This window comes from Stomoxys calcitrans, chromosome 1, assembly GCF_963082655.1.
Source record: "Stomoxys calcitrans chromosome 1, idStoCalc2.1, whole genome shotgun sequence".
Taxonomy (NCBI): domain Eukaryota; kingdom Metazoa; phylum Arthropoda; class Insecta; order Diptera; family Muscidae; genus Stomoxys; species Stomoxys calcitrans.
In genome coordinates, this window is record NC_081552.1 from 168,529,218 (window position 1) to 168,549,449 (window position 20,232).

The 20,232-nt window shown below is 36.6% G+C and overlaps 1 protein-coding gene across 7 annotated transcripts in view; it reads left to right on the forward strand.

Moving 5' to 3' along the window:
- Positions 1–20,232, forward strand: part of LOC106085461 (spectrin alpha chain, non-erythrocytic 1) — a 262,696-nt gene that overhangs the window by 195,278 nt on the left and 47,186 nt on the right. For all 7 annotated transcript variants that reach the window (XM_059361018.1, XM_059361020.1, XM_059361019.1 and 4 more), the window contains 2 exons: positions 6,499–6,680; positions 11,617–11,784. In XM_059361018.1, coding sequence (XP_059217001.1) covers positions 6,499–6,680; positions 11,617–11,784 — 350 coding nt within the window. The remainder of the gene's footprint in view (positions 1–6,498; positions 6,681–11,616; positions 11,785–20,232) is intronic.

Here is a 20,232-nt window from a genome sequence, read left to right on the forward strand (position 1 = left end):
GGATGTTTTTTAGCATTTCCGCATATGACGCCGAACACCTGGATTCAAATCCCGGCGTGAACATGAACAAAATTTTCAGCGGTGGTTATCCCCTTACTAATCCTGGCTACATTTGTAAGGTATCCGTGTTAAAACTTCTCTACCAAGTGGTGTCGCTAAGCGGCACGCCGTTCGGACTCGGCATAAAAAAGAAGGCCCCTTATCATTGAGCTTAAACTTTAATCGGACTGTGCTCATTGATATGAGAGAAGTATCCCCTGTTCCTTAATGGAATGTTCATGGGAAATTTAAGGGTAGGCCCCAGACACTTGTCCTAATTTTAGATATCAAATCCCAACAAAAGGTCGACTCCCAAAAACCTTCCATTTGTGTACCGTAAAACATTTGGTAGGCCTACATATCCACATAATTTTTTTTTTTTTTGGGAGGGCGTTTGGTCTTGTATAAAAAACTCAAAATTGTGCTAGGATTTTTCTTTGCAGATGGGACGGTGCTAGATACTTGGTTCCAGTATTCCTACCAAATTCGTAATCTACTTGCTAAGAGTTCTGCCGTAGCGTTATTTCCAAATTTCAGAAAGCCCAAATGAAAATCCAAAATTTGGATATTGTGACATTTTAACATTAAAATATGCTCGTCTCGATAGAGAAACAAACAATATGCCATAATGTTCAAAAACAACTGTGCCATTAAACCCAACCTTCTTAATGCCATAACACCCAAATCGAAAAATGTCATAACCTCCAAAAATATCCTTTAATTTTATGGGCATTATAACATTTTCTTAAATATGAAGTTTATGACAAAATTCAGGAAATGTCATAACTTCCCTAAAAAAATAGGCTAAATTCCCCATCTAGATTTTAAAGGGTGATTTTTAAAGAGCTATAGGAAATTTTTCAAAGAAAAACGCATAAAATTCAGAAAACTGCACGAAATCTTTATTTGATCTATAGTATGGTTCATATAATTTAATGTTTGAAGATTATTTCATGAAAATGTTGACCGTGACTGCGCTTAAAATGGTCCATCCTCTTAGTCCAATTTTGGCATACTCTTTCCAACATTTCGGCCGGTATTTCACGAATAAATGCTTCAATGTTGTCTTCCAATGTGTCAATTGAAGCGAGCTTGTCTGTATAGACATGAGCTTTAACATAGCCCCACAAAAAATAGTCTAAAGGCGTTGAATCGCACGATCTAGGCGGTCAATTGACCGGTTCGGAACGTGAATAAAATGTTCACCGAACTCGCCTGTCGATAAGACCATTGTTCCGCAAACTGTGTGGCATGGGCCACCGTCTTGTTGAAACCACATGTCATGAAAGCCTAGCTCTTGCATTTTGGCGAAAAAAGTTGGATATCATCTCACGGTAGCGTTCGCCATTCACAGTTACGTTACGATTCGCATCATCTTTGAAAAAGTACGGTCCAATAACGCCACCAGCCCATAAACCGCACCAAACTGTGACTTTTTCTGGATACATTGGTAGCTCTTGCATTGCTTCAGACTGATCCTCGCTCTAAAATGGACAATTCTGCTTATTTACGTACCCATTGAGCCAAAAATGAGCTTCGTCGATGTATGGAAGAAGCGCGATGAACTTTATTAACAGAAAATGCATGTTCTGTTATAATAAAATTTAATAATTTGCCAGCGTTGTTCATTTGTAAGACGATTATAGACCAAACTGAAGATTTTTGACTGCAAAACAAAACACGAAACGTGCGTGAGCTGTTTAAACCAGTGTTGCCAAAAAGATAATAGCTAAAAAATCATCCTTTAGAAAGCAAAAGTCATTTTAATGTAGAAAATTTTTGGACTTTAGTTTACAGTTGGACCTATGAGAGATGAGGAAATGACCTTTGCATTCCCAAGAGGGGGAAATTAACCGGCCGTTGGACTGGCTTAAGGTTTTCTCCTCTTTCATAGGTCCAACATTAAAATAAAGTCAAAATTTTTCTAAATAAAAATGGCTATTGCATTCCAAGGAGGGGAACATTAAAGGGCCCAAGTATTATGTTATTTTTGGACTTTTTTACCCAAAAATATTTTGGGTTTAATATAATTTATTCGTTTGGGTTTTATGGCATTGGGACTTATGACATTAATAATTTTTTGTTTGGTTGGGTAATATATCATATCTATTTTCATTAAAGGTCCAAAATAATTCCATTAAATGACTGTGTGCCCAAAAACTGTCATATTGCCCAAAAGTGTGCAAAAACATCTAAAATTGGCGTCGTCTGGGCGATATGAGAATTGTTATTTTGGGCAATACGGCAAATGTCATTTCGCCCAAATTCTTTCGATGTTAGTTGTTTTTGCACACTTTACGGTGATAAGACCGCCTTTTCGGCACAATGACATTTTCTGGTAATAATTTTGGGTTTTTGCTGAAAATGGATGTGAAAGATCACCCAACTAACCAAAAAATTATTAATGCCATAAGAGGCGAAAATGTTTCGATTACACCAAAATGAAATCAGTTCAAGGAAATAATTTCTATTCCTTAAAAGCAACGACTCAAGTAACGGCGGAACAGTGAATTTACAAAGTTTAACCTTACGAAAATGTCATAAAGCAATTAAAACCAGTCAATAGATTTTTATACCCACCACCATAGGATAGGGGATATTCATTTAGTCATTCCGTTTGTAACACATCCATTTCCGACCCTATATATATATATATATATATATATATATATATATATATATATATATATATATATATATATATATATATATATATCATTTCACCGATGTACGCCTGCCTGTCCGTCCGTGCGTTGTATTCACGCTACTGCCGTCAAAAATGTAGATACCGAAATTTGGCACAGATACGTCGTTTTGCTGCACGGAGTTTAAGTTCTTGAACGTGCCAAATCAGACCATTTTTGCACATAGCTGCCATAAAGATCGATTAAGGCTCTGAAGCCCATAAAAGCTTTATTTATTATCCGACTTCGCTGGTGTCCTTAATTGTAAAAGTTATACTTTTGACATATATAGGAAATCTCACATAATGCTAAAACTAAATTCCGTTGTAACTTCTTCCATGTTAACGTGGCATACATGCTCAACTTTGCCATTAACTTTTTCCAATAACCTTGGAAAGTTCATACGAATTGAGATTAATTTGTCATCAGCCAAGCGAATAAAGCCCTTCAATGATATGATATTCTTATCTAGCTTCTCAATTATTTTCACAAATAATGAACAATTATCTAGAGAACAGTAAATATTACAGACTACTATCTGAAAACTGCTGCTTAAAGCATTATTTGCTATATGACAAAATTACTTTACACTTTACACCAATGGTTGTGATATAGATGAGCCCAACAGCAATAATTTGCACTTAGTTGAGTTATTAAATTTATCAGGTGATTAACCCATTTTAATCTTAAATCCTTATCATCATATAAAACGGCAATCGAAGAAAGAAGAAAAGAAATATGAATAAAACAACTAAAAACGTGTTTGAACATCCACCGCCATGGATATATTAATCACACTATTTTTGTTATAACTCCACTGATATATCCATAGTTATATCCAAATATGAGCTGGTCTGGATCATATTTGATTCTGGTCCCCATAACTCTTATAGAACACAGTTGCAGTGAAATCGGTCAACAAATTCGATTTGGCCCATTCTAGTCCGATTTGGCCCATTCAAGAACTTTACCTGCGTGTTGAAGAAATACGGACCTATGCAAAATTTCAGCTCAATATCTTAATTTTTGATTACACTGACAAAGTTATATCGTCATAGAATTTTACGACGATCAGATATATATGCATAGTGTAGGGCGAGAAATGGATATTTCGATATGTTGCAAACTGAATGACTAAATAAATATACCCCTATCCTATGATGGAGGGTATAATAACTATCAAACCCTTTAAGATTATTTGTTTACTTTTAAACGCACCACCACCATGTTTACTTTTATACGCACCACCGTTTATAACGCCTCGAAATATTGATCTAGGACCCCATAAAGTATATATATTCCTGATCGTTTTGACATTCTGAGTCAATTTAGACATGTCCGTCCGTCCGTCTGTCGAAATCACGATAGCGGTCGAACGCGTAGAGCTACTTCATATTTATGTAGATCGCTGGGGATTGCAAATAGGCCATATCGGTTCACATTTGGATATAACTCCCACATAAAGCGATCCCCCAATTTGACTTCTTGAGCCCCTCAATTTTCATCCGATTTGGCTGAAATTAGGCATGTATTGTTCTTTTATGACTTCCAACAACTGTGCCAAGTACGGTGATATAGCTTCCATAAAAACCGATCTCTCGATTTGACTACTTGATCCCCTGGAAGCCTCAATTTTCATCTAATTTGGCTGAAATTTTACACATAGTGTTCTGTTGTGACTTTCAATAAGTGTGCTAAGTGCGGTCCAAATCGGTCCAGAATATGATATAGCTTCCATAAAAACCGATCTCCCGATTTGACTTCTTGAGCCGCGACTTACAAGCCGCGATTTCTATCCGATTTGGTAGAAATTTTGCATATAGTGTTCTGTTATGACTTTCAACCACTGTGTCGAGTATGGTCCAAATAGGTCAATATATACACATATAGCTCCCATATTTTAGCAGAATCCATGGTGGTGAGTTTCCAAGATTCGGCCCAGCCGAACTTTGCACGCTTTTACTTGTTGATATTTAGGAAATTCCATGAAAAAGGGAATTCTAAGAAAAAAAGATTTTTTAGATTTTCTATGGGTGACTAAATATCCAAATATTTGTGTTTCCTGCCAAATCAAAAGCAACACAATTTTTTTGTCTAAAGCTATTTTGTTTTTATCACTTTTGGGGTTTTTTTTCTTATCAGCAACAAGAAATTTGGTTCATTCTTGGGTATAAATGATAATGGACTCCCTTGTGGTACAACCAATTGTACTGAACCTTACCTACATCCACAGCGACTACAAAATTATTTTGCCGCTGAAGAATTCCGTACGTTTACGAGTTGATATGCAATCGAAATTCCACGGAATGTGAATCCCGTTAAATAGTAACTAAGTTTTGTTTTGTGCGTTATCATTCACTGCAAATAGAAAATTACCTCAGAGCATAACATTCCATTGCCATTTTGTACGAAGGGGGGAGCATTACATAGAAATACGAGTATAAGCTTATAGCCACGAGAAATTTCTGCAAAATACATATTTAACAAATAAAAGCGTGCTAAGTTCGGCCGGGCTGAATCTTATATACCCTCTACCATGGATCGCACTTGTCAAGTTATTTGAATGACTTTTTCAATGTATAACTATGAGCAACATCAAGTAATTGACCGATATGGACCGTGCTTGTCATGGCTGTTGGAAGACATAGAACAATACCACCTCCGCGCCCTTCAGTGGCTCGGAGTGTTAAATTCGGAGATCGGTTTAAATGGCAGCTATATCAGGTTATCAAGCGACATATGCAAAATTTCAACCAAATTGGATAAGAATTGCACCCTCTTAATCGGGCGATCGGTTTATAAGGCGGCTATATCAGGTTGTGAACTGATTTATACCATACCATACTTGGAAGTCATTCCTGATTTATACCCAGCCATACTTGGAAGTCACTCCTCAACGACATATGCAAAATTTCAGCCAAATCGGAGAAGAATTGCGCCCTCTAGAAGCTGAAGAAGTCTAAACGGGAGATCAGTTTATATGTCAGCTATATCAGGTTATGAACCGATTTGAACCATACTTAATACAGTTGCTGGAAGTCATACCAAAACACCACAATCCCAACCGACCTACACTAATAAGAACTATTTGTGCAAGCGCCTAGCTTTACTCCTTCGAAAGTTAGCGTGTTTTCGACAATCGGACGGACATGGCTAGATGAACTTAAAATGTCATGACGATCAAGAATATATATATACTCTATGGGGTCTTAGACGCGGTGTTACAAACGGAATGACGAAATTAGTATACCCCCATCCTATGGTGGAGGGTATAAAAATTCATTTATTAAGTTCAACTTGCAGTCTGCAACAGGTGAAAAACGATCCCTAGTTCCTAAGTATTGAACCAGCCGGGATCCTCTTAAATTCCTTTAATCTTGCGAATGTACACATCTGCTATTTCAGTGCTCAACTCCTCCTCTTAGTTTCGTCATCCTCGGCGTCCTCACAACTTCTGTTGGCGATTTCTCGAATTTAGTTTAGCCTGAGTTTAGTTCCGTAATTTTAAGAATTCCTAATTCCCAAGCCCCTAATTCTATATAAGCTTTGACAAAAACGAAAGAAAACTCTTTTTTTGCGATCTGTGCAATAAAGCAAATGCTTCCTGTACCATTCGCCTAAGCTTTTACGCAATGGCATTATAATGGGAAAATGCTATGCACACTTACTAATAAATATTAATGGAATGAATGACTTAATATGTTTTCACGTAAAATTTTCTATTGTATTTGGATAATAATTTGTTGGTTTCCTTTCTCTCTCAATCTCTTTGCAGCATCACAATATGAACCGGGCGGTTATTCATTGCAATCACAGACGAGTCGTAATTCAGCCAACATGACACAACGCGATGGCATTATGAAATTCGAAAATGAAAGAATTAAAACACTACAAGAGGAACGTCTGCATATACAGAAGAAGACTTTTACAAAATGGATGAACTCCTTTCTGGTTAAGGTAATTTAACGAATGAGTTGTTCTATATTTTAGTACAAGTTATATTGACATAAAAAAGTTAAAACAAGTTATAGCTCAAGAAGCAAAATCGGGAAATCGGTTTATATGGGAGCTGTATCAAGCTATAGATCGATTCAGACCATATTGCACAAGTACGTTGAAGGTCATGGGAGAAGCCGTTGTACAAAATTTGTGCCAAATCGGATGAGAATTGCGCTCTCTAGAGGCTCAAGAAGTCAAGACCCACGATCGGTTTATATGGCAGCTTTATCAAAACATAGACCGATTTGGACCATTTACAATCCCAACCGACCTACACTAATAAGAAGTATTTGTGGAAAATTTCAAGCGGCCAGCTTTACTCCTTCAAAAGTTAGCGTGCTTTCGACAGACAAACGGACGAGCAGACGGACATGGCTAGTTCGACTTAAAATGTCACGACGATCAAGAATATATATACTTTATGGGGTCTTAGACGCATATTTCGAGATGTTGCAAACAGAATGACGAAATTAGTATACCTCCATCCTATAGTGGAGGGTATAAAAATGTTATAATAAATAAGTAGTAGCCATGCTAAGTTCAGTCTAGGAGTCTAGTCTACCAAAATAGATTCTGCTACAAATTTGATCTAATAAAATATGAATTATCTTAAAGAAAGGGTCCTAAGAGGTAACATCGGGGAATCCTTTGAGTCATTTTGTGTGGTTATCAAAGAGCAAAAGTGTTCTTCACACAACAAATTTAAACCTTTAAAAACTGAACGTCGAGGAGAAGAATTCAAATCGAGAATTACTATATATGAGGTTTTATTTGTTCATGGACCTATCGAGGACCAAGATAGAAAGCATATGTCCTCCTTCTTATTTTCTTCTTCATAGAATAAGATTCGCAAGATCTACAAGGGGATGTCGATTAATACAACTGAGACATAACAGACATTTCTTAGATAATTTTTTTGTTTTGTATTCAATTCGTCTTTGGAACACTCTACCTACAAGCATTCAACTAACCTCTAAAGATAGACAATTCAGATAGATAATTTACAAGTATTTTGAATAACTTCTCATAAGATTAATTTAATAACCCGAATAAAAAAAATAATATGGTCAGATCCAAATATATCTGGGAGAAGATAAAGTTAGATCTAATTAGATCCAAATGGATCTGCTATATTCAATTATATATAATTATATCTGATGCTACATATAACTATATCTGGATTTATTTATTTTATTTTCTAAATTTTGTAATTTTAAATCCCTATAAGAGCCCATTGGAGATGGGACCAGATATAATTATATCTGTTATATATAATTATATCCAAAGAGATATGCTATATATAACTTTATCTGGCCTTGGATATAATTATATCTTGCCTTAGATATAATTACAATATATCTTGGGCTATATATGTTTATCTGGGCTATATATAACAGAATAACATTAATAATTCTAAAATATTAAATATTTTACTAACAAAGTTTCCAATTCTGAGATATTTTGTCATTGAAATTATAATATGTGATATATAGGAGTTTTAATTTCTTAACGTAATATGGTTACAAAATGTTACCCATAAAGGACCCAAGTGCCTGACGTTTCACTCACTGTTTCATTTCATCGAAATCGTATGAAAAATGCTCCTTTTATGGGCTCAATATTCAATGTCGGAAGATCGGTCTATATGACAGCTATATCCAAAATTGATCCGATCTGGACCATATTCCACAAAGGAGTGTAAAGGTCTGCTTAAATTCACTGTTTCATTTAATCGAAATCGTATGAAAAATGCTCCTTTTAAGGGCTCAATATTCTATTTCGGGAGATCGGTCTATATGGCATTTTACCCAAATATGGTCCGACCATGGACCACATTCGACAAAGGAGTGTAGAGGTCTGCTTAAACTAACTGTTACATATTTCATCGAAATCGGATGAAAAATGTCCCTTTTATGGACTCAATACTCTATTTTGGGCGATCGGTTCATAAAGCGGCTATATCCAAATATGGTCCGAGATGGACCACATTCAACAAAAGAGTGTACAGGTCTACTAAAACTGTTTCAAATTTCATCGAAATCGGATGAAAAATCCTCCTTTTATGGACTCAATACTCTATTTCGGGAGATCAGTCTATATGACAGCTTATCCAAATATGGTTCGACCTGAGTCATATTCGACAAAGGAGTGTAGAGGTCTGCTAAAACTCACTATTTAAAATTTCATAGAAATCGGATGGGAAATGCTCCTTTTATGGGCTCAATACTCTACAAATGAACGATATGTTGGGTGTGAGTGCAACCCAAACACAAAGAGTAAGAGTAAACTCAAATTCATAACTACTTTCCAAGAGTAGGCAAAAATGAAGGAGTATCGAAGGCAGCAAAAGACGATGCTGTTAATTCTAAAAATAGGCAATTGTATTTGTTTACCTTTAGCAGCGCACATTATAAACAAATGGTTGGCTGAATTGGTAGCTCATCTGACTAGCAAACGAGAGTACCCCAGTTAAACCCCACTGGCGGCAAAAAGTTAAGGTAGCTTAAAAAAAAGAGTTTATTCAAAAACAACAACTTTAAATGTTAAATAGACAAAAAAGAGCAGCAATTTTTTTTTTTAATTTAAGATCTAATTAGATATTATTGGGTTGCCTAAAAAGTAATTGCGGATTTTTTAAAAGAATGCATTTTTAATAAAACATAGAATGAACTTTAATCAAATATATAATTGCCATTTTGTTCGATTACCTTTTGCCATCTTCCTGGCAAATTTAGTATTCCACGCCCATAGAACTTCTGGCCTTTATCTGAAAAAAACTGAACCAAGTGCGATTTTATAGCCTCATCATTGCCGAAAGTTTTACCATTTAAGGAGTTCTGCAAAGATCGAAATAAATGGTAGTCTGATGGTGCAAGGTCAGGGCTATATGGTGGATGCATCAAAAGTTCCCAGCCAAGCTCACTCAGTTTTTGGCGAATGACCAAAGATGTGTGCGGTCTAGCGTTGTCCTGGTGGAATATGACACCTTTACGATGGACCAATTCTGGTCGCTTCTCCTTGATGGCTGTATTCAATTTGTCCAATTGTTGACAGTAAACATCCGAATTAATCGTTTGATTCCTTGGAAGCAGCTCAAAATATACCACACCCTACCAATCCCACCAAACAGACAGCATAACCTTCTTTTGGTGGATATCAGCCTTTGAAGTGGTTTGAGCTGGTTCACCATGCTTGGACCATGATCGTTTTCGACTAACGTTGTTGTAAACAATCCATTTTTCAACTCCAGTTGTGATTCGTTTTAAAAACGGATCGAATTCATTGCGTTTAAGGTGCATATCACAAGCGTTGATTCGGTTTGTTAAACGAATTTCTTTCAATACATGTGGTACCCATATTAAAATTGACGCCAAACAAACAAATGTAAACAAAATTTCACGCACTTTTTTTCTAAAGCAAGCAAGAAGAAAGAATGCAATTACAGAGTCACAAGCCGTTGAAAAAATTTGTCAACGCCGACTATATTACTACTATATTACCGACAATTACTTTTTGGGCAACCCAATATTATATATAACTGGGTATGTTTATATCTGGGACAAATTGTATCCAATTTAATCAAATTGTATCAGATTGTATCCAATTAGATCTAATGTGATGCAATTAGATCCAATTATATATAACCATTTTTCGGATCCAATTATGATTATGCCAGATAAAATTGAATCTGACCACATCACCAGCCACCAGCTTTTAAGCATAAAATTCAGAAAAATTCATGAAATCTTTATTTGAATCTGTAGTACGGTCCATATAATTTAATGTTTGAAAATTATTTCATGCAAATATTGATCGTGACTGCGCCTCAAATGGTCCATCCGCTTAGTCCAATTTTGGCATACTCTTTCCAACATTTCGGCCGGTATCTCACGAACAAATGCTTAAGTGCGTCAATTGAGCTTTAACATAGCTCTGCAAAAAATAGTCAAAATGCGTTAAATCGCACGATCTAGGCGGCCAATTGATCGGTCCCGAACGTGAAATAAAATGTTTACCGAACTCGCCTCTCAATAAGAGCATTGTTACGCGTGCTGTGTGGCATGTGGCACCGTCTTGTTGAAACCACATGTCATGCAAGTCAAGCTCTTGCATTTTGTGCAAAATTGGATATCATCTCACAGTAGCCACTCACAGTTAGGTTACGATTCTCATAATCTTTGAAGAAGTACGGTCTAATGATGCAACCAGCCCATAAACCGCACCCAACTGTGACTTGTTCTGGTGGCATTGGTAGCTCTTGGAAAGCTTCTGGCGGATCTTCACTCCAAAATCGACAATTCTGCTTATTTACGTACTCATTTAGCCAAAAATGAGCTTTTTATCAAGGTATCTACAATATGTTCCATGGTTTGACGAATGACGAAACGCGTTCCATAGTGGTTGGTGTGTGTGGTGATCTTTGGCTCTCTTTTTCCATTGAAAAAAGAATCTCCGATCATTAAGTTCGTCTCGAAAGAGAAACCAACGAAAATTTTAAAATTAATTTTCGCCCTAACAGGCAAAAAAAAACTGAATTGGTTCGGCGAGTAAAGAACCGTGTTCAAGGAAATCGAAACCGATTGGACTCGGCTATAAAACAGAGCAAAAACATGAGCCGGGCAGCCCTTATAGTAAGAGAGAAGTATGATAAGAAGAAAGTATCCCCGCTATTCCTTAATGACATGTTCGTGGGCAAATTTGTAAGTTCTATCTCATTCTATGTTAGAGCATTTAATATGTGAAATGTTTTTTAAGTAATTTTTTAAAAATAAGTCATTTTTTATATTTTAATAAAAAAAAATATTTATTTCCCTTTTTGTATTCGCTATTTTCACAAACATTTTTTTATAATGATACGTACTTGAATGTAATCACTTCCTCTTTTTGTTTACAGGCAAAGCTAGAGGTCGAAGACCTTTTCACAGATTTAGCAGATGGTGTCAAACTGCTGAAATTACTGGAAGTAATATCAGGAGAAAAGCTAGGGAAGCCAAATAATGGCCGCATGCGTGTACATAAAATCGAAAATGTTAACAAGAGTCTGGCATTCTTGCACACCAAGGTAAGAGGAGAACAGAAGAAAAACTAAACTTTTCAAAAGTTTTACAATTAAGCAATAAAATGTTTTTTTTAATTTTTGATTAAAATTACTTTATTCATTGGATAATAGAAGAATAAAGACACACCAGTATAACGTATAGTTATGACTTGGTCAATGCTTCGTGTTCAGTACTGATCCCGCAGCATTTTCTGTCATGTCCAATTCAAATTTTTGTTAAATGTTCATCTTTTGGCAGTGAATAAGACATAAGATGACGTTTATAGCGTTTACAACTAACAGTAAACGATGATTTAAATATACTTCTTGCATCGTTGCACTGTGCAACACAGTGCGAGAGATTCGAAAAAAAAGAACTAGAAAAAAATATGCCATTTGAGAACAGATTGAAATAACTTTTTGAAATTTGAAATGGTTAAAGCTGAGGTGTTATCGGGATGTGCAAAATTTCAAGGCCCTAGGTGGTCCGTCGCCTCTTAGCAGGACCCATAAATTGGTCACCCCGGCATTTCGAAAAAATGTTCGGGCTGCCAAATCTTCATTTGGTGTCCGATTTTCAAAATTCTTTTTTATCGCTTGCTTATGGTTATACCCAAAAGATTATTCGACGAAATTTTAACGCATTCCTTGTTATTACCAGTTCAGCACCATACGCCTCTTTCGCCCATAAAGCACTACTTTCATTGTTAACACACTCCCATTTTTTGCTAGCTTAATCGCCACAATAGCACAGATTGGGACAAAAGATTGGAAATGTAAAACAATTTCTTAATTCCCAGGAACAATGCAAAATTCAGTGAATTAAAATTGTGTTTTAATCATATCTGCTTCCAAGTCAAACACTGCTTGGTATTCACCATCAACCATCAGACATCAACACTACCGTTGATGAGTGTGGCAAAGTCACACAGGCAGTAAGCACACTTCAAAGGCTTCGCTTCATCATGTTGACCGTTTTGCTTCAAATGCGCTTATTCTCACAACGAGAGTACCTCAAGTGGGTTGCCGGGAGTTGTCTTGCGTCAACATTGCCATTCGTGTTGCTTGAATTTGGTATTCCAATGGAAATATCACCATTATCCAAGATGGAGGTAGAGGTGTTTTGTATTAAATTCTTTCTTTTGTACCACCTTTTAAACTTTGTTTTTTGTTTTGTTTTGTCGGGCGCTACAAGTTGGCGTGTGACATAGTTTTCTTTTGGATTTTTCTCTTTTCTTTACTTTTGCTCAGCATGTTGTTCATGATTTCCTTTTCCTATTATGCTGATGTTTAAATATTTTTGCATTAACTTGTCTATTTTTTTTTTTTTTTTTTGTACATTAACAACAACCACATCACCTAATTTATGTGTAAGTCTGTCTATAAATCGTTCGTCTACTTTCATTTGCGTTAGTTATAGTGATGTTCAAAAGTATGTAAGAGATTATTTGAAAAAAGAGATTATTTTTTTAATGTTCCAATCGATAGTGCAATGCTCCTATCACGTGCAAAATATCAGCTTCATATGGTAGTTAACACAAAGTGCTACCAAGTTCACGCTGGTATATTTGCCAAGCTAGAAATGACAGCTACATGATATTTGTTTTATTGATAGCTAACTATATTGTTGTTGTAGCAGTGTGTTGTGTTTTATCTTTCGTCTGCTTGATTCCATTGAGTGTCCAGATCCAGGATCTCTGCGACTAAGATGGGGTACGTCCAGAGGGATCTGGGTCTGAGACGAATGGGACTAGCTGGCCAGGAAAACAGTCGACGTGTGTTCCCTGGTCACAATCGGGACATATATCCTGCACGTTGGCATCAGTCCTTTCTCTATAGGAATTGAGGCGGCTGCATCTGCCGGATCATAGAACTACTACTGCTATATTGTTTTCACAAAAATTATTTGCTTTTGAATTTGTTTAAAAAGAAGTTATTCCAGATGTAGTTAAGCGTAAGAGTGCAAAAATCACAGCCGGCTATTGTTGGCGCACTTAAACACCTCAATTTGAACAAGATGTTTCTGTATCGCACCATAAATCGTTAAAATGTATTGGTAGCGTTGCCAAACGCCATGGCTGCAGTCCAAAAACTGTTCCAATACCTGAAGGGGCTCTGCGAGTGAAGGCTCGGATTAAACGAAATCCATGCCGAAGTTGCAATCATAAGGCTAAAAATATCCCGTGCAAAGATACAAGATATATCGGAAAAACGAGCTCAAAGTATAGCTTTACAAGTTTCTAAAGGCACATGCTGTTACACCAAATTTAAAACAAGTTAGACTCGAAAGAGAAAATGAATTTCCGCACATTGTTTCTGACGAGAAACATTTTTTAACTGAGCACTCAGTAAGCTCCCAAAACTATGGTGTTTACTTAACTGAGCGCATGGGCGAAAATTTGAGCCTACGACCGGGGTGTGACCGACGATGGCTGCTTTCCAAAAATTTTCATCGAGCCTGGCGCCAAATTGGCACGCATACATATCGGTCGTAAACCATAGACCATGGTACGTACCAATAACACTCGGCACCGTTACATAAAGCATGTGTTAACCAAGAATGACTCAAAAATCATGTTCCGCAATCATTTCGTCCACAAAGTGTCTGTCCAATTCGCCAGGTGCGATCGGAACCTTACAGGACATGGATGTCGAGAAGCTTAACAAAGCTCACTGTGTCTAATTTCAGCGGAATAATAAATAAAAAATGCGCCTTATATGGGCCCAAGACCTTGAATCGGGAAATCGGTCAGCAGCTATATCCAAATAAAGCCCGATCTTGACCATACTCGGTACGAAGGTCGTTGAGCCTAGCGCATAACGCCTAACATATTGTGTCAGCAAATGTCGGATAATAAATGTGGCTTTAATGGACATAAAGTAAAGTTCGATGTGTTGCAAACGGAATAACCCACCCTTTCTCTTGGGTGCTAAAATTGGCCGGCCCGAATCTTAGAAACCCACCACTATGGATTGTGCTACAAATGTACATAAACAAACTTAGTTGTGGATCATGTGTAGCTTACTTACAAAATTTCTGTCAATTCAGCTAAAAATTTAAGCTTCTTGGGGCTGTAGAAGACTAATTGGGAGATCGGTTAATATAGAACTACATAAGGTTATGACCGATTTGGACCATACATACTTCAGATGTTGGAAGTCATAACAGAAATTGGTTACAATTGCGACTTCCAGGGGTTGAAGAACTCAATTCGAGAGATCGGTTGTCATGGGAGCTACATCAGGACAGTGACCGATTTGGAACGTACTTGGCACGGTTGTTGAAAGTTGTAACAGAACACTAGGTACAAAATTTCAGCAAAATCAGATAACATTGCAGTTTCCAGCGCACCAAGATGATAAATCGGTAGATCGGTTTATATGGAAGCTTTATCAGGTTATAGACCGATTTAAACCTTAATTACTACAGATGTTGAAAGTCACAACAGAATACTACGTGTAAAATATCAGTCCAACTCAAACCGGGAGATCGGTTTAAATTGGAGCTATATCCAAGTCCGAACCGATGTGGCAATCCCCAACGTCCTACGTTGCACAGTGGGAGAAAATTGAAAAAAATAGTATAAAATATGTCATTTGGGAACGAATAGAAATTTTCTTTAAAGTTAAATGGTTAAAGCTGAGATGTTATCGAGATTATGCGCAAAATTCCAAGGCCCTAGGTGGTCCGGTCGCCTCTTGGCAGGCCCCTAATGTTGTTCATCTCGGCTTTTGGAAAAGTTCTTCGTGCTGCCAAATCTTCTTCATTTGTGGTCCGATTTTGCTGGATAGTGCTCAAAAATCGCTACAAAAGAGTGCGTTTGAGGTATACAATATTTCCACCGATTTCTGGAATATGCGAGTTTTAATTTTTGCTCGGCCTCGTAAATACGTATGCCGTTATCAAATGGCATATTTCTTACTAGTTTTTTCGATTTTCTCCCATTGCATGTACAAAATTTCAATCGGCTGTCTTAATTCGTTTGACCTCTGTCGTTGAATTTCAAGACGATCAAGAATATATAGTGTGATTTTTTAAGAGCTATAGGAAAGCTTTTCAAAAAAAAAAAAAAAATAATAAAATTCAGAAAAATGCATGAAATCTTTATTTGTATCGATAGTACTGTCCATATTGTTGTTTAATGTTTGAAGATTATTTCATGCAAATGTTGACCGTGACTGCGCCGCAAATGGTCCAATTTTGGCATACTCTTTCCAACATTTGGACCGGTATCTCACGAATAAATGATTCAATGTTGTCTTCCAATGCATGGATTGAAGCGGGCTTGAGCTTTAACATAGCCCCATAAAAATAGTCTAAAGGCGTTAAATCGCACGATCTAGGCGGACAATTGGCCTTTCCCAAACTTGAAATAAAATGTTCACCGAACTTGCCTCATAGTAAATCCATTTTCACGCATGCTATGCGGCATGTGACAACGTGTTGTTGAAACCACTTATCATGCAAGCTCTTTGGGCAAAAAGAAATTGGATATCATCTCACGGTGACGCACACCATTCACAGTTCCATTATGATTCGCATCATCTTTGAAGAAGTACTGTCCAATGATGTCACCAGCCCATAAACCACACCAAACTGTGACTCTTTCTGGATGCATATTTGGCAGATCTTCACTCCAAACTCGACAATTCTGCTTATTTACGTATCTATTGAGCCAAAGTGAGCTTCGTGGCTCAATGGAAGAAGTGCACAATGAACTTTTTTAACAGGGCACGCATTTTAACAATAAAATGCATTAATTTGCTAGCGTTATTCGTTTGTAAGACGATCCATGGTTAAATTATAGATCAAACTAAAGATGTTTGACAGTGAAACAAAATACGAAACGTACGTGAGCTGTTTAAACCAGTGTTGCCAAAAAGATAATAGCTAAAAAATTACCCTTTACAAAATTTCGAGCGGATATCTAAATTCGTTTGATCGCTATCATGATTTTAACAGACGGACGGACAGAGGTTGCTAGATCAACTTGGAATTTTAAGACGATCAAGAATATACATTACTCATGATCTCGATAACACATCAGCTTTAACCATTTCAAAGACTTATCTCTATCCATTCTCACATGGCATAGGTTTTACTAGTTTTTTCGGTTTTCACCCACTGTGCGTCGGCAAGAAGTACATGTACAAAATTTCATGCGAAGATATCCACTCCGTTTGATCGCTATCGTGATTTCGACAGACATGTGGACGGACGGACATGGCGAGATCGACTCAGAATGTCGAGACGATCAAGAATATATATACTTTAGATCAATATTTAGAATACTCCCTATCCCATGGTTGTGGGCATTTATTGGCATAACTTTCTTTCGATACAAAAAAACCTTTTAACAATTTTCCTCCAAGAATTTTCTGGACCGATTTTTTTTTTTATTTCATGATGAAAAATACAAAACTAATGTCTTTCTTCATGAATCACTTCAATATCATCTTCATAGCAACTATTGTAATTCCATTAATTAAAACATCGCTATGGTGAAACTAGCTGTGACTCATAAATAAAAACTAACAACTTTTAATTGTTCAGCTTTTGCACTCCCAACAATTAATGATGCGGTAATAGTTATTTAATATAAGGAGTTGAAGCAATGGTCTTCATTAGGTTTTCCTTTTGGAGATAATTCGTTTATTAATATAGTCATTTGTGTATTTGACATTCCACTCAGAAAACCACAAACTGGATTTACATGACACTTTTCAGTTTTTGAGACCATATCAAATCAACATTGTAATAAATTAGTTGTTTCCAAAATAGATGAATAATTTTTTTCAAAGATTTTAACTTTAAATGTTTTATGATTCTGTTGATGATGGAACACTACTTCATTCCCATTTTCTAAACCTTATCGAATATTTGATATATCAGTAATGATGTGGAATATGTAAATACATAATTAAACCTTAGCTCAAAAATCAATCACTATTATAAATTACTCAAAACTTGTTATGTTTGTTAGGGGATCTTAAATACACGTAGCATATAAGTACATACATATATATTTCATGAATAATAAAAAGTAACTTAAAGAAATTGCCAACTTGCTTTGCCCACAGCCTATAGCGAAAGGTTAAAAAAATCCTTATTCAAAAACTCTCGAATCCTTTGCTAGATATTTTTTCGAAATTCAACTTTACATCCTCAACTATAGCGAATTGTCTGATAATTATAAACACGCTATAAAAGACTCCTATTACTTGCTATTTTGCCATTTCATCACTATTCATCTAAGCCAATAGCAGTTATTAGTAAGCATAGTTTTTATTAAGCCGCCCAACTCCACCTCCTTAACACAGATTTTCGTACAGAAAGCCAAGAAGAAAAACTGAAATGAAAATTGCTATTTTCTACTATGCGAAGAGTGTATGTATGTGTATGTACGAATATGTATGCTTGTTCATCTATGTATATTTATGTATGTTGCATGCGGACCATACGTAGATCTATGAATGGAAGCCAACTTTGGCGGGGATTTCACAGCAAGTGCAGCACGCTCGTCATCAACGTATCTCAGGAAAAAGTGAAAGTTTCTCATATGTCTAAGCCAGTCAGGTCCAAATAACATCTAAACAAAATATGCAGCGTCATATATGTATAATGATGATTATGATGCTACGTACATACATACAGACATATGTTGTCATGTAAAGGGTGATTTTTTTGAGGTTAGGATTTTCATGCATTAGTATTTGACAGATTACGTGGGATTTCAGACATGGTGTCAAAGAGAAAGATGCTCAGTATGCTTTGACATTTCATCATGAATAGACTTACTAAAGAGCAACGCTTGCAAATCATTGAATTTTATTACCAAAATCAGTGTTCGGTTCGAAATGTGTTCAAATTTTGACAAATTTTGTTCAGCGATGAGGCTCATTTCTGGTTGAATGGCTACGTAAATAAGCAAAATTGCCGCATTTGGAGTGAAGAGCAACCAGAAGCCGTTCAAGAACTGCCCATGCATCCCGAAAAATGCACTGTTTGGTGTGGTTTGTACGCTGGTGGAATCATTGGACCGTATTTTTTCAAAGATGCTGTTGGACGCAACGTTACGGTGAATGAACACATTTCGAACCGAACACTGATTTTGGTAATAAAATTCAATGATTTGCAAGCGTTGCTCGTTAGTAAGTCTATTCATGATGAAATGTCAAAGCATACTGAGCATCTTTCTCTTTGACACCATGTCTGAAATCCCACGTGATCTGTCAAATACTAATGCATGAAAATCCTAACCTCAAAAAAATCACCCTTTACATTTCCAGATGCATTCATATAGTCGTTTGCACTGCTCCCTCCATATCCATACATACTCGTAGGAATATTTATGGAGATTATGATGGATCGGTTTTAATGATCACTTTTTCCATGCGTCATGACATGCAACTTTAATGGCCGTTCAACACGCACTGCACTCTCTCAAATGTAACAAAATTCACTTTTTCAAATTAAACGGTTACAGTGATAATGGTTGCTCCAACTTAATGTCGACCTAGAACGAAACGAACATATCACGCCTGTTCACTTTATTGCCACAGTCTTCTTCTAAATGACTTTCACTTACGATAAAGACCTGCCGTCTGTGAAATTATACCCTCCACCATGTGATGGGGGATTTACTAATTTCAATCCGTTTATAACACATGAAAATATTGATCTGAGACCCAACAAAGTATATATGTATATTCTTGATTGTCTTGACATTTTAAGAGGATTTAGCTATGGCCGTCCGTCTGTCGAAACCACGCAAACTTTCGAAGGACTAAAACTAGGCTCTTGAAATTTTGCACAAATACTTCCTATTAGTGTAGGTGGGTTGAGATTGTTAATGGGCCATATCGATCCTTTTTTTATACAGCTGTCTCGGCTTCTTGAGCCTCTAGGCGGCGCAATTATTATCCGATTTTGTTGAAGTGTTGTATTTTGACTTAGAGCAACTATGCCAAGTATGGTCTAAATCGGTCCATAACCCGATATAGCTCCCATATAAACCGATCTTCCGATTATACTTCTAGAGCCCCTATAGGGCGCCATTTGGCTGACATTTTGTACAAGGACATCTCCTAGTATCTTCAACGAAGTTGCCAAATATGGGCAGAATCGGTTCATAAAACTCCCATATAAACCGATCTCCCGACTTTACTGCTTGCAATTCTTATCCGAATCGGCTGAAATGCACAATGATTTCTGCTATGGTCTCCAACATCCAAACCAAGTATGGCAGGAATCGTTCCATAACCTGATAAAGCTCCAATAGCATAGCAATTTTTATCAGTTATCTTTTATTTGCATATACAGATATACCAGGTAAAGAACTTGACAAATGCGATCCATGGTTTGCGATATAAGATTCGACCCGCCAAACTTAGCACGCTTTCACTTGTTATACCCTACACCACCACTTAGTGCATTTGTTTATAATACCCAGAAAGAGAAAAGATAGACCC